The 15,501-nt window shown below is 41.0% G+C and overlaps 1 protein-coding gene across 5 annotated transcripts in view; it reads right to left on the minus strand.

Annotated features, from left to right (window-relative positions):
* LOC149309181 (growth factor receptor-bound protein 7-like) overlaps window positions 1-15,501 on the minus strand; it is a 95,469-nt gene that overhangs the window by 78,421 nt on the left and 1,547 nt on the right. For 2 of the 5 annotated variants that reach the window (XM_089531901.1, XM_089531896.1), the window contains exon 1: window positions 10,652-10,868. The exons of the other annotated variants lie outside the window; for them this stretch is intronic. In XM_089531901.1, coding sequence (XP_089388027.1) covers window positions 10,652-10,736 — 85 coding nt within the window. In that variant the 5' untranslated portion in view covers window positions 10,737-10,868. Of the gene's footprint in view, window positions 1-10,651; window positions 10,869-15,501 lie in introns of those variants that run through there. 5 annotated transcript variants of the gene reach the window in all.

Here is a 15,501-nt window from a genome sequence, read left to right on the forward strand (position 1 = left end):
GGCATGTAATTTGGAATGCTGCGGGCAAAACAGGGTTCTTGAGCACACAAGAAGAACCTACATGTACATGAATTTCACAGGACCTGTCACACCACAAACTATATTCAATACATGGGAGTCAGAAGCAGTATAATCACATTCTTCCAAGTGTTCAGTCTATGTAGCTGGCAGACAACATGAACACATTGTTTGAAACAAATTTGGGGCAGGGATAGTGACCTCAGCAGCCATTTTCATAACATGGATATCCTTGGGAACTGCTTGGATGTTGGCTCACCACTATGGGCAAATCCAGCAGGGATATCACTTAATGACAGTACCCTGTTTGAACTTTACTGGTTGGTTTTGAGTAGAAGGTGTTTTTGTGTTTGTCTCAGGTGAAAAAAAGGAAACTGTTAGAAATAGCATCCCTGACTTTGTATCATGAAAGACATTTAATACTTTTGAAAACTTCATACTTTGTTATTACTGGAATCCTTCCAGTTATCCTTATGGAATTTTATGTGGTTTCAATACATATTTATTTACTCTATTCCTGCCATTTGTTCAACATTTTCCTTCCTTCAACAACTGATGACTGAACAATCTGTATTTCTTTTTAAGAATATGAAGCCAAACTATGCCTTTTAACATTTTTAATGCAATAATTAAAATCAACATCCATTGAATTATTCCTGGACTATTTATTTTATTTTACTGCAAGATAAATATTTGCATTCCCTCTTAATTAGCTGTTTGTCACTAGGTTATTATATCGAAAAGAAACTTTGTGTGCCTGAGGATGTAGTTAGTGCTAGGGGCAATGGCTCCCTCATTACAGATGGTCATGGGCAAACAGAGACCATGTTGTAAACTGGATGGACCAGATGAGAGGCAAGGACAGTGAGACATCAACAAGCTAGTCCATTCTTCCTCTCTTCTCTCCATGCAATGGCTCTGAGTCGCCTTGTCAACTTGCCTTCTGGATTTGCAGTCCTGCTTTTTAGTGTTAGGTCAATCCACAACATGCTTGCGACTATACAACCCTGAAAATATCAGTCTTGTTTGAGTTTGGGAGTTAAGATCATGATCAGGCTTGGTTAATACTTGGAAACTATCAGGGAAGACCAGGGATCACTTAGTAGGACTAGGACACTCTGAACAAACAACCATTGTTGCCAGTCAGACTTTACAATACTGTGCTAAAAGGACCAATGGTGTCACTCACTAGAAGGCAGCTTCCTGTGTTTCTTGTAACAACTTAACATCCATGACTCAATTGTCAATACAGTTATTACTACTGAGGCATCAATGGCTAAGTTGCAAAGGGGGGAGTTGATCTCTTTCAGCTATGACTCCTTATATATAGTTTGAAGGCTGGGGAAGGGATATTGCTGTAGTCTACTGGGATTCCATCTCTGTCTCAGAAAGCCAGTTCAGCTATGTTCCAGTTACAATTGTTTTTAGATTGTGATGGCTCCGATAGATAGACTGGGGCCTTGCTGGTTTACTAACCATCACCTAGCCATTTGTGTTGGTTATGAGGATGGAGATGTTCTGTTGGAAGGACTAACAGCCATGCCAATATTGCCTTGAGAGGACCTGCTCAGGACTTTATGGTCTCAATGACAACCTTTTGTCACTGTAGATAATCACCTTTCAGATATGGCATGCCACACGCTGAATCAATGGCACATTGAAAAGCAAGGGATATGGAGAAGAGGACCCTAGCTTGACAGAGGCAGAGAACCATGGTTAGTATTTTATTTGAGTTCCAATACAGATTAAATGGAAACAGTAACAGACATTGTGCAGGACATCATCAACATGACAAGAAGCACTTTGTGTTGTGTTACATTGCCATTGTCTTCTGTTGGCATGGTAAGCAATGACAACCTTCATGCCCTAACAAAAGACCCATTGCTAAGTAGCTCTCACTGCAAACCTTTCAGACTGAAGTCTTGAATGGACTTCTCCCTGACTTTTTAATAGGCTGGAACTGTGCAGTCTTTTCTTTGCAGATCTGATTGCTCCCCTGTGCTCACTTATAGTGATCCATGTCTAACTTATTTATTTCCTTTGCAGGTTCAGCTTCAAGGCTGATAGAAAAGATTACAGCAATGACTCAACAATGGTCTCATTGACAAGTGCAAAGTTCAAACTTGTGTTTGGGCTGTGCCCTTCATATTCCAGGTAGCAGCTAATGCAATCAAATGGCTCCCTATACCAAAAAGCAAAACAAAACAAAAATAAAATTTAAAAATTTAAAATCCTTCAGTAGCAGAATTTTGTTTTTAGTATAGCCCAAACACAATTTGACTATTTCAGTAAGAGCTATGTCTCCGAAGACCCCTTTTCACTGTAATGTTTAAGCATAGGTAAGGATCATAATTCACTATTTAACACAACACTGCAGACTTAGCTAGTTGTATGAACTGGAGACAAGGAGGATTTTCTTGGCACTCAACATAGCGGGAGTTGGAAACAGGTTTTTGCCTTCTTTCCCCTATTCTTCTTCAGCTGCTGCATCATAACTTCTGACTCAAGATGAATAAAAACAGTAGTGCTTCAGGATAGGTATGGAGAGACCTCTGGCCAGCAGGATCTATACTCATTTTCAGTAGAAACTTGAGAACCACCCAGCAGAACCTGGTGCAAACAGCATTAACATACATTCCAACTGTCCTGATTTGGCAAGGTCAGTTCTAATTAATCCTCTGCTGTCCCACTTTTTCACATGCTTTCAAAATGTCCCAGATTCTCTCTCCTCATCAGACTTTCCCTCCTTGTCTTCAACTTATTTCAGTTGCTACAGACTGAACTCAAAGTGTGAGTGTATTTGGCATTCACTTAACTCAACAAATGGAATCTCGCCCTTCTCACTAGGCTAAGGCAATAGCAAATAGCTGCACCATCTCCTATCTTGTGAGTTTTTCTACATTAATAACTTTTGCCATTATGATTAAATTCTGATGAAGCTTGTTCCCATATATCACAGTTCTCAAATATTCTGAAATATTGGAAGGCATAAAAAAAAACCATGATAGGGTTGCCATAATTCGGAAATGACTTGACAGCACACAACACACAAGACGTTCGTCCTAACCCTGTGCAGTGGTTCAACCTGTACACATGACCCAGAATGTGCAGGTGCCAGCGCTTGGAGATTTTATGTATTCAAGGCTGTAAGCATTTTTGGCGAAGTACATTTACCTGTCTCCTTGTGAGTAGGAACTCTCCTCCCATTGCTTTCTGTAATCTACTATATTCTTGTTGAATACTTGTGTACCACTTTCTGGGTTATTTAAATTGAATATTGCAAACACAATCACAGTTTACACTTCTCTCCAGCTCTTCCTATTTCTGAATTCAGTACCACCCCTTCCTTAGGGTTTCCCCACCCATTGGGCCAAACCACTCACAGGGGTTAAACTTGCAAACAGCTTTACCATTAAACAAGTCTGAGTCTTATTTTGGTACCACACTGAAGCTCATGGTCTAGACCAAAACTGACTCCTGCTTGTCCCAACTTTTTAAAAATGTATTTCAGGAGTACTGTGTAGGGTAGAAAACCAGGGAAAGCCATTTTGGTACAGTTATTTGTACAAGTAGAGTACAAAATCATTGCTGATCCAGTGTCTCTTAGCCAAGGCACATTTAACCCTTTGTGTGGGTTTGTTGGCCAACAAGTTCAGCCTATTCGTATAAAGAAATAATAACGGGATGTGGAGTCCTGGAACACTTCTGCACTACATGGTTTTAGCACTATGATTCCACTTTACCTATAAGATTATTGGCTATCCAGCGTGGTGAAGCACTAGCACTCTTGAGTTTTGAATTCCAGACAGTCCTCTCTGGACGAGAAATCCCAGAATTTCATAGGATGCAACCATGACAGTTAAAGTGGAAACACTGCTACAAATGTGTAGGGTGAAAGGGTGCCTGTGGTCCATACTGCATCCTCCTCCAACCTAAACTTTCCATAAGTGTTCAGAAATTTTTTGACTAAATTCTCCTGGGATTAATGGGGAGTGCAGGCTAAGTGGATCCATCTGCTCACAAAAAGATCCCACAAAATTTGTGGAGGCAATTTGTTGTGTGCCTCCAAGGCATTTTCAGCTTATGGCGACCCTAAGGCGAACCTATCACACAGGGTTTTCTTGGCAAGTTTCATCAGAGGGGGTTTGCCATTGCCATCTTCTGAGACTAAGAGAGTGTGACTAGCCCAAAATCACCCAGTGGGTTTCCAGGGCCAAGCACTGATTCAAAGCCTGGTCTTCAGAATTGTAGTCCAACACTTAACCCAATACATCTCACTGGCATTGGAGGCATATGCTCCTAAAATAGTAAAGAGCAGATTGTCTTAAGGATGTTAACCCCCATCCTTTCAACTAGAGGTTTCTGGTTTTGCGTCTAATTTCTCTATAAAGCCTACATTCCATAGTTTTCATAATTTAGTAAATGCACAACATATCTGAATCATTTTACACCACAAAATTTCCTCATTTCAAGGGAATATCCTGAATCTATCAATTAGCTCCCTCTAGTGTTTTCAGTACTTATTTCTATCAGCAAATTCACACAAAGTACAGTATTCCCAATATTCTCCCCATCTCCCCAGCAGAGCCAACATTTTAGCACAAATGTTTTAGCATTCAACTATATATTATGTTATCACCTTTGTAAAAAAAGACAAAACAAAACTCGGGCTTAAAATGGGAATGAACAAAAAAGAGGAGGAAAAAAGAAAGAAGTAAAAGCAGTTATGGATTGGAACATGCTCCTCTTGCCAAGTTTTCTTTTTAAATCAATCAATCAGACATCTGGCAGGAGCAAAATGCAATCCCAGATGTTTGCCAGACTAAAGGCCTGACCTCCATACAGTCTGAGGTCCCAAAGCTGAAGATTCTGAAGACTCAGGCTGCTGCCATGATACAGAATTAATGCAATTTGACACTGATTTAAATGTCATGGTTCTATCCCATGGGATTTGCAGTTTGTTGTGGCACCCAGAGCTCTCTGAAAGAGAAGGCTAAATATCTCATAAAACTACAAGTCCCAGAATTGAGCCATGACAGTTAAAGCCGTGTCAAACTGCATTAATTATGCAGCGTAGATGCAGCCTTAGGGTGCATTTACACTGTAGAAACAATGCAGTTTGACATCATGTTAAGTGCTGTAGCTCCATCATATACAATAATGGGAATAGTTTTTAGCCTTCTCTGCCAAAGTGTGCTTGTGCCTCACAAAACTACAAATCCCAGGATTCTACAGGGATGAGCTACAGCACTTAAAATGGTGTGAAACCATGTGCCTTCTTTCTAGAGTGTAGATGCATTCTCTGTCAGAGGCTTGAACATCCTATGGAGATTATGCAGGGGTGTAGCAATGGAGAAAGGAGCAAAATAAGAGCCTTGCTCTCCTAAGTAAGAATACTGACCCCAAAATAAAAGCTTCCTACAGTACCCAAATTTCTAGTATTAGAGAGAGTGAGACACTGAAAATTATCCATTCACATCCAGAAATCTGGGTGAGATGAGATGCATCATGCTTGAAGATGGCTCATGAAAACTGAAGTCTCAGAGCCAGGCCCTGAGATCTGGTAACCCTAACCTGTTTCTTCCACTCTGCTACTTTTAACAGCACCAAAATCTACAACTTCCAGTACTTCACTCTGCTTTATATTGCTACCTTTTGAGTAAGGCTGCCAACATGGCTTAACTGGAACTGGAACAAATCGGAATAAAGCTTTAATTTTTTTTTTTAATTCTAGGCTTTGATGTTACCTTACAAAACCATTGGGTGAAACTTGGAAAAAACCTTATAGCCACTTCTGTGCAGACCAGATGTTGGGGAAATTGTTGGCACGCAATACAGTTGTCCCTTCAAATCCACGGATTCTTTCAAGCATCCACAGCTTGAAAATCTTTTTTAAAATATACAAATTTCAAAATGCAATCCTTGATTTTGCCATTTAAATAAGTGGCACCATTTTACTACGCCATTGTATTTAATGGGACTTGCACATCCATAGATTTTGGATCCACAACAGGTCTTGGAACCAGGGCTCAGCAGATACCAAGAGCCACTGTACATTGCAAACCAGTGGTGTACTCCTTCCACCCACTGAAAGATCTAGCTTTTTGGCCTACCAAGAATCAAGAAGCCCACTGAAATGCTGAACCCTATAAGTATGGGCAAACTCACATAACAAATTCAGCATAGGCTGGGCCATGGGCAAGCTTTCTGATGGAGCCCCTGAATGAAAGTATTTGTGTGACTCAATCCTGGGTCACACATTACCTCCTACCACCATCCAGTTGTACTCTTGCCACCATCCACATGGCTGAAGCTGTCATCACCAACCACCCTAACCCCACCTTTGGAATTTCATGAAACTTGAACTCATAAACAGTAATAGAAACATACTGGCACATTATGGAAACATCATGAAAACAAGAGGGAGATAAGGACTGGCACTTAACTGCTTGAGGTTTCTATCTCAAACAATGATAAAGCTTTTCATTTTGGACTATGCAATACTTGGAAAGTTTTATCTAAAACTTTTTCCAAATGTAGGAGTACCAAGACCCTTCTGCCTAAGAAAGGGGTCTGTGACTTCACAAAAGACAGAAACACCCTGGATCCCAAGGAAAGTTACTTTACTGCTGCTAATGGACTTTAAATGTTATTGTCCTTTGCCTTAGATCCCGCATGGCCAAGAAAGGTGTAGCCTTTGCCCACACTGACATCTTTCCAAACCAACTGAACTGCAACACAAACAGTATCTGATACAAAAAATAGGCCCTCTTACCATTGTCACTTTTCTTCTCCTTTGTGATTTTTTAACATCTTTTGCCTGATGAAGAAACCAGGGGAGCTTAAAAAACTTGCATGACTTGCATTTTGGTTGGCCGATAAAGGTATCATTCTTTTGTTGATTTTGGATTTTGTTTTATAAAAAGTAATGTGTGACTTTTGATTCTTAGACTGAATTTCTGGTATGCTCACATAAGAAGAAAAGCATATCCAAGGGACAGAAGTCCTACACAGTTTGGTCCATCTTGTAGTCCAGTACCGCTCAGCTCTCCAAAATCTCAGGCAGGAGTCTTTACCAAGCCTGACCCCTCAGATCCTTTTAGCTGAAAATATTGGAGATTGAACATGCAAAATATGTGCTCAGCCATCCAATGCCAAAATCTCATACTCTTATACACAGAATCATAGAGTTGGAAGAGATCACATGGGCCATCCAGTCTAACCCCACCATGCAGGAATACATGATCAAAGTAGTACTGTCAGATGGCCATCCAGCCTCTGTTTAAAAACTTACAAAGATGGGGACTTCACCACTCTCTGAAGGCGTGTGTTTCACTGTCGAACATCTCTTACTGTCCGAAAGTTCCTCCTAATGTTTAGGTGGAATCTCTTTTTCTGTAGCTTGCATTCATTGTTCTGGGTCCTATTCTCTGGAGCAGCAGAAAACAAGCTTGCTCCATCCTCAATATGACATCCCTTCAAATATTTAAACAGAGCTATCATATCGCCTCTTAACTGTCTCTTCCACAGGCTAAACATCCCAAGCTCCCTTAGGTGGAATCTCTTTTTCTGTAATTTGAATCTATTACTCTGTGTCTTTGTCTTTTGCCACCAGATTGTTTTGTTTTTTGCACATGTGGGCAGCTTTGGGTGTTGGGGAAGGAAATCATTTTGAATGTTTCAGTTCAATCACTGAAATATCTGATGCAGGCACTCGTTTGGTTTTTGTGAGTTTGGGAATGATTGTTTCTGGCATCTGGCTTGATCTACTTGATGCTGCTTTGGAAAAACACTACAGTCATCCGTGTATCCCTGCTGCAGCCTTCCTAGCTCCAATTTGAGAGGTAGAAAGGCGATCCAATACAATAGACCGTTCCTTCAGCATTTGAGAATAAGCAGAAAAGGACTAAGCAAAGGGACTTGGCTCTGCTTTACTTCTTCCCTGCTCTACTTCCCAGATGTAAATCCTTTTTACAGCTATTAATTTATGGCTCTGCCTTGGCCGCTATGTTGAATTGTGTTGTCATGCAGGGGCTGAGGTTACATGAGATTTCCAGGAACAAGAAGGCTTTTCCCAGAATGCTTTCCAAAAAGGAGACGCAAAGGTGGTGTGAACATGGTAGAGCAACCAAAATGTTAAAGAGGAGAGGCTTAGCAAGGTGGGGGATAGATTCATTTCTGGGGCAAAGGGACTTGGAATGTACGATTTGGTACGGAACGCAATGCTGGGTGCAAACATTGACTTTTGACAAGGGACACCCTACATGTTCGAGAGGCCTTTCCTCAAAAGAAAGGCTGAGAGAGGGAGGTGTCTCATAGTATGAGAGCTGACACATAAAACTGGTGAGGGTTACAAGAGCTGGACAGCTGCATGAGCCTCAGTAGAATGTTGAACTGCTGTCTCATCCTTGCAGACGGAGTTTGAAATCAGCAGTAATCCAACGCCTGGCTGGGGGGGGGGGGGACACCACGAAATGAACTTTCTTTCTTCCCTGAAGCCTGCCAAAGCCCAAGGATGCACTTTCTACATTATGCATAAAAATGCTGTAATGTTTGATCATTTAATCAGTCCACCAGTCAATCTTTTTAAACCTACCTTTTAAGCAAACTCTCTTAAAAACTGCTTACAATAAAAAGAACTATGTTAAAGAAACAACGGAATAAATATAATAAAAACAACCGTTGATGAAATAGCTATTGTTATATTCCCCTGACTATAGTTCTTTGAACTGCGAGAATTTTCAAGTATACAATGCTTACTTTGTTTTAGTTCCTTCTGAAGGAAGTTCACTAGAACTTTATTGATTATTATTTGTTTACTGTCAGTACTTTTTATAGTATTTATGAATAATCTCTCAGCCTTCCATTGATGTAGAAACGTACAGGCTTCAACATCCCAAGAGATAATCAAAGTCCACTAGTCCCACATCAGGGAGGTAAACAGCACAAGATGCAGGTGCTTGCAGAACTCAAACTCAGCTCTCTTAGCCCCTTCCTCTGAATCTCTTTAAGCTGCATTCTGGTGCTTTGCTTCCTTTTAAAGACATCTAAAATACTGCATCCTTATCTGAGGAGACACAGATTTCCTCTTTTTTTTGGACTGATTATTTACCTATACAGAACATTTCTCAAATGGTCCTGTTTCAAGAAATAATTTTCAGTATACAGTCACCCCTCCGTTTTCGTGGGAGATCATTGGCTTGAATGGCGGCACATGCCCAGGGGTACACAAGGGCTTGCACCACAGGCACACACTCCATTTTGTCCCCCTCCGTTTGCTACCCATGAACGGGTGAGGGACAAGGACTCCAAGTTCACGAAAACGGAGGGGTGACTGTACAATACAATCCCACACTCACACATTGTTGGTTATTTATCTAACAACAGATGTGCCAGGCCAACCCAGCTAGTGAGTTTAACTTTAAACAGTTCTTCTGGCCATTAACTGTATCCTAGTCAGTTTTACAATGTATATTGTTCATATTACTATAGCAAATCAAGCATGTGTCTCCTTGCCCCGCCTTTGAATAAGAATCTTGGAAATATAAATTATGCCAAATAAGCACAGGAAAATTTGACCTAATCATGTCATATGGCTTGAGCACAGAATTTGAAGGACTAAGCACTAAAGAGTAGGGCTCTGGTAGTTGTTTTTCATTAGGTGGATTGGAAAAGGGATCTATGTTTGTGGTCGTACAAAACCATCCCATTGTTGTTCCAGGAAACAGGTTTGGCAGGGTTCTATCTCGCTTCTAAAACCTGTTTAATGAGGAGCAAAAGCAGAAGATAAACATATCTACACACTACGGGAAGAAAACCTTTCACCCTGAACCACTGTTTAGCTCTCTTGCAAGGTATTCTCTGTAAGAGAAAACATATGTGCAAATATGAACCTGAAGTCTTGAACAAAGATGACCATATATTCACTGGCACACAGATGTGCAGATATTCCACGTGCCCCACTACAACCACAAGTGCAAATATGTTTGCTTATGTGAACACATGCACACAGTAGCACACAGTCATACACATGAATGTATGAAGCTGCTTTAAACCCTTGTCAGACCACTAAACAATTTAGCACCCCAAGGCTGCAGAAAGTATTTTTCTGCCATTTTATTAAGATGACCCCTTCCCTGCCCGAGCACATATATGAATGAAAAACATGATGTTCTCAAAGGTATAATGACACAGTCTTGACTCTTGAATCTAAGTGCAGGTACCTGACGTCATCAGACAGAGAGGCACAGCTTTGTGTTCTCACATTTACAAAGAGGCAATTTATAAGTAGAACAGGCAGTAGCTACTGTGTTCCAAAAAATCATTACCATGGCACCACTGAACAGATGCAAAGTTCTTCTTCTCACCTTTGAGTACCTACACACACCAGGCAAGCAACCAAGCTGAGTGAAGGCTTGCTCAAGCTAACCTTTAATAAATCTTCCACCAGGTTATAGGTTCCATCCTGGAGAAGATATGAATCCGTTTGCCTCACTCTCTAATGATCACAAACAGCCCCTCCGGACAGACCAAGAAGCTTAGCTTCCAAATGACAGAACATGGCTGTCATGCCTGGCCCTCACACTTTATGACATTACCACCACCACCACCCCCCGCTGAGACGAGCGCTTACCTTGTAGTGGAAAGCAGCCCAGCTTCTCCTTTGCCCAGGGCAGGCGGGTGTTTTGCGGCGGGTATGTGCTTTTCCAGACACGCATAACAGAAGACCACCCCTACAGCAACCCTCTACTGCAAATTCTGGGTCTAGTGTATGTGGTGGTCCAAAAGCAAGAACTTCCAGGTCACCTTCTTTAACTGAGTGGTCCCGTTGGCTAGGATTCCGCCACTGTTTTCTCCACCTTACTCCAAAGAGACACTGCTTGTTGCTGCGTAGAGGGCTATTTCCACGCCCTCAACCTCCTCCCTTCTCCTGGCTGCTGAAATCCCATATGCTTCACACTCAGCTAAGATGACAGGACTGGATGTTTCAAATAGTGATGACTATGGAGGATCCATCCGGCATGGCTCACTCTGTACCCATCCCATCTTCTTACAGCCCCCCTCCCTCCCTTCTCATCCCTTACTCTCAGTCCCGCAAGATGCATAATTAACCTGAAGGACCATCAAGAAGAAGGTAGCCACAGCTGCTCTACCGCATGCAGGTCAAATCTGTCTGGGTCACTCTCCTTATGGAATAGAGAAGTCATCTGGAGACACTGAGCAGCTCAAACGGCAGAGGGTGTCAAGCTATTTTTGTCCATGTAAGAGATGGAGACAGGCAGGGCCAAGTCAGGCCAACTACAGACTATAGCCCAAAAAACAGGGAGGGGAGAGGACCTCCTTACCAACCAGATTTTAAAGCTCTTCAAGTAACATTCAGCTGTTTGTAAAGGCATACCGAAAGTCACCTGAGGTCATGTAACTGTATGGAGTATTTGTCCAAACAAATCTCCTTTGCTGTGGTAAAGGGAAGAGTTAACATATCCCTCCCATCTTCTACTCAACCCAGGCTGATAAACTTTTAACAAGGGGAATTCACAGCCTGCTGTATCCGGGGAGGCACTTTTTTATTATAGTTCTTAGAAGAAGAGTGACTGGATCTCACTCTCAGCTTTTGGGCAGCGGAGGGAGGGTTTCGGGCAACCAACAGCCCTCAACACACATTCACCTCCAAGTATCTTGAATAACAATATGGCAGCTGGAATTGACCATTCTACCTTGTCTAAGTTAGACCCAGCTTAACAAATGGGATCAAACTATGATCTGGAAAATGTAGAAATGGAGCACATTCCATACTCATTGTTGCAATGAAGAGATTTTTAAAAGGAAGGAGAAGGGATTACATAATATGTGTTAGGGGAAAACAAATGCTTAGCCATGGAATTACAAAATGGCTTCTCTGACTTTGCAAAGTGTTCTGCCTTTACTCTTTTTCATAGAGGAGCTGCACGTACTTTTTCAATTGGCCAGAATAAGCATTTTCACATCCAAGTTGTCATGAGTTGCAAGAGTTCTACCTTATGCATCTATGTACTGAAAACACAAAAACAAAACTTGCAATAGAAAGGTTTTGCAAAGTCAAAACACAATAAAATACAAACATATCTCAGTTAATAAAGCCTCTTAAAGTTCCTCTTCACAAAATCGTTTTATATCTGCCTAGTCTTTTTCTTTTCCTTGTTCTCTGTCTAACTAGAAGGATTTTCACAATATCAGCATAGGGAGCATGGTGAAGGAGGTCTGGAGAAACACAGACTTTCAGTGCTAGGCTGCTGCAACATCTCTGCAGTGAACAATACAATAAAGCTTGAGTTGGGAAAGAATGGGATCCTATTGTAGCCAGTCTCAGAGTTTATCACACTAGAGCCAATTCCACAACAATTGCGCTATTAGCTCTATAGCAATCTATAGTTCCTCACAGACGTGCAATCACGCTATAACAACAAAAGGGAAACAAAAATAATGCAGTCATGTTCCACATACAAAAGCCAATTGCATTGCTGTATCAATAATATATTGTGACTGGCTGTTTCACGCATGCATCATTATCGTGCTACTGCGCATGTCCAAAAAATATGGTTTTGTCCCAAACAGAATAAAATAAAACTTCTATATTTAACAACATGATATATATCCAGTTCAAATAAAATAGTGCCCTATACTTCAAATTAAGACGGAAATCTACTCCGAAAACAAACCTAGCAATGAGAGCAAATTGTCTGTGCTGAAGTCCAGTCTGGGAACAGCTCCCCAATAGCACTCCACGATAGTGTGAATGCACTGCTATTAGCTTCCATGCCTTCGCAAAAGCACGAATGAAACTCTATTGGCAAACCATTCACAGGGTTTCCCTGCAAATAAGAAGTTATGGGACAATTCCAGGTTATTCAGGGAAGAAGTACTGGATGAGCATGGCATTATGGGAAAATCTTCGTGCAATTGCGCCATAAGGACAGGAGCATTCCGTTTTTCTCCTGATTTTTGTGACTGGTTGTTTAATTTCACATGTGCATATTGTTAGTTTTTAACAAAAAGTTTGCTATTTCATGATTAAATGCTTCTTTCTTTTTATTTTTAATTTTCATTGGTGGAGGAACCTATTATTTCCATGTTATTTCTGTCTCTGGTACCAAATTTTCTGTTAAAAACCGATGTCCAGGAAAACATCTCTACTTGAGGAAACTAAATACACATATAATAATAGTTACTTCAGGGCACACACAAAAAGTGCATCATTAAAAGGCAAAACAACACCGATAATCAAGGGAAAGTATAATAATTCAAAATCAAAAGATCTGAGTGGGAAAAAAATTAAAGTGTCAGAAAGCCTGGAACATATATACCAGGGGTCGGCAACCTCCGGCCCGCAGGCCAGATGCGGCCCGCGGAGGCATGGCGACCGGCCCCTGGCTGCTGTTGCCGCCGCTGCCGCCGCCGCAGCAGCCACCCGTCACGGCTTTTCGCCGCTCTGGGCGCCGCCATTTTGGGCAAAAAAATGGCGGCGCCCATAGCCCCAAATTTAGGGCTAGAGATGCATTCTAGACATACCATAGACTACTAATAACTGAAGCTGCCATACTTTGGACATGCCATGAGATAACACTGGTCCATTGGAAAAGATAATAATGGTTGGTAAAGTAGAAGGTAGTAGGAAAAGAGGAAGAATGCATTACAAGTGGATAGATTCAATCAAAGCCCTGAGTTTGCAAGGCGGTTGACAACCACAGTTCTTGGTAGTCTCTCATTCATAGTGTTGCCAACATGTCAATAACAAAACTGTCTTTCCCAAAGCTTGAAAAGCTGGAGTTTCTGGCAATTTAGAGTTTTCAAAGGTAACATTTCCAAGCTCTGAAACAGGTAGACTGGTTTTAAAGTGGAAAAGGACACGAGGGGGAAAAAAATGAGATAAGTTTAGGATTTGAAAAAAATACACAAAAACGTCGATCTACACACAGAGAAGCAACTCCAGTGTTGACTAAAATACACCAACAAATATGGAAAACAAAACACAGGCCAACAGACTGGAAATGCTCAATATACATGCCCATCTACAAAAAAGGAGACACAAAAGATTGCAGCAACTATAGGACCATAGCATTAATTTCCCATGCAAGCAAAATTATGCTTGAGATGCCAATCATACACAGAGCGAGAAACCCAAGACATGCAAGCAGATTTAAACTTAGAAAGAAGAGTGATGATAAGAGGAAGTAACACCAATAATCTAAGATATGCAGATGACACTATTTTACTAGCAGAAAACATAATGGATTTGGAACAATTACCTGTATATAGTCGACTATAAGTCAACAAGTTGAGGGCAGGTTTTGGGACCAAAATTATGGATTTTGCCATTACTTGTAGATAAGTTGAGAGTGAAACTTGGAGGCTCCTTCACTGTGTGTATGTGTGCATATAGCGAAAGGAGCTCTAAGGCTTTTTCCTTCAGCGTTTGTCTCAACTTTGGTTTCAGCCTTCACCTAGACAGCAATGGCCAAAGTGGGTGGAAGAAGGACTTTACTTGTTGGTCTAACAGCAATTCAGTCAGTCAATCAATTTTATTTATGGTCTTTTTATTTATAAAGGAGCACACACCTTGGTAGAATAGGCAGTGCAATATAATGTGCAAAAGTGATTCAACTGCGGCATCACAACATAAACATGTCCAATTCTCATAAGGGAGCTCCCTATATTTTCCTTCCGAAACAGCAGAGGTGTGACGTTAAAAAGGGCTGCAGTGAAGGCTGCCCTAAGTTTGGGTGCTGTTACCTTGGCCAGATAAGTCGGCCTAGCAAAAGTCACTTCCAAACTTCCTAAAACTGAGATATTCCTAATTTCACCCCTGCAGTTCTGTAATTCTCTATCCCAGATATGCTGTATAAAGGCTGATTTTGCCCTTTCATAGCCCATTTGTATCAGTTATCTGAGAGAATCCACACATACTCAAGATACTGTTTATCATCAATTTCCAGGAGGAGGAGGAGGAGTAATTATCATTATCTGATAAAACCAGCGGAGCCAACCCACATGGAATAAACATAAATTTAAGCCAAAAATTAATTATCAGAATACAAGCTCGTGCTTTTATAATGATCAGGCCCGCCTCAAGGCGCATTGCTGCATTTAACACACAACATGGTACTGAAAATATGCTTCTCAGAAATGTTGTCTGTAATATCTCAAACTTATCAAAGTTATTATAAGTAAAGATTTGGGCTCCATATAGCAAGATTGAGATGACTTTGGCTTCAAAAACTTGTATAGCAGCGGGTATATATTGCCCTCCTCTGGCATAGAAAAAGCTCTCATGTTCCTATATGCACTTTTAATTGCCAATTCTGCCTGGAGTTCCCATGCCCCTGATGCCTGAAAGACTACTACTAGGTATTTAAAGCTGTTTACCTGCTCAATTGTTACACCGTTTATTTGCCATTTATGACTATTTTTTTCTTGGAAAGAACTAATACCTTAGTTTTATTATAA

Source organism: Sceloporus occidentalis, unplaced genomic scaffold (genome assembly GCF_023333645.1).
Source record: "Sceloporus occidentalis isolate IW3139 unplaced genomic scaffold, rSceOcc1.0.p SCAF_7, whole genome shotgun sequence".
NCBI classification, from domain to species: domain Eukaryota; kingdom Metazoa; phylum Chordata; class Lepidosauria; order Squamata; family Phrynosomatidae; genus Sceloporus; species Sceloporus occidentalis.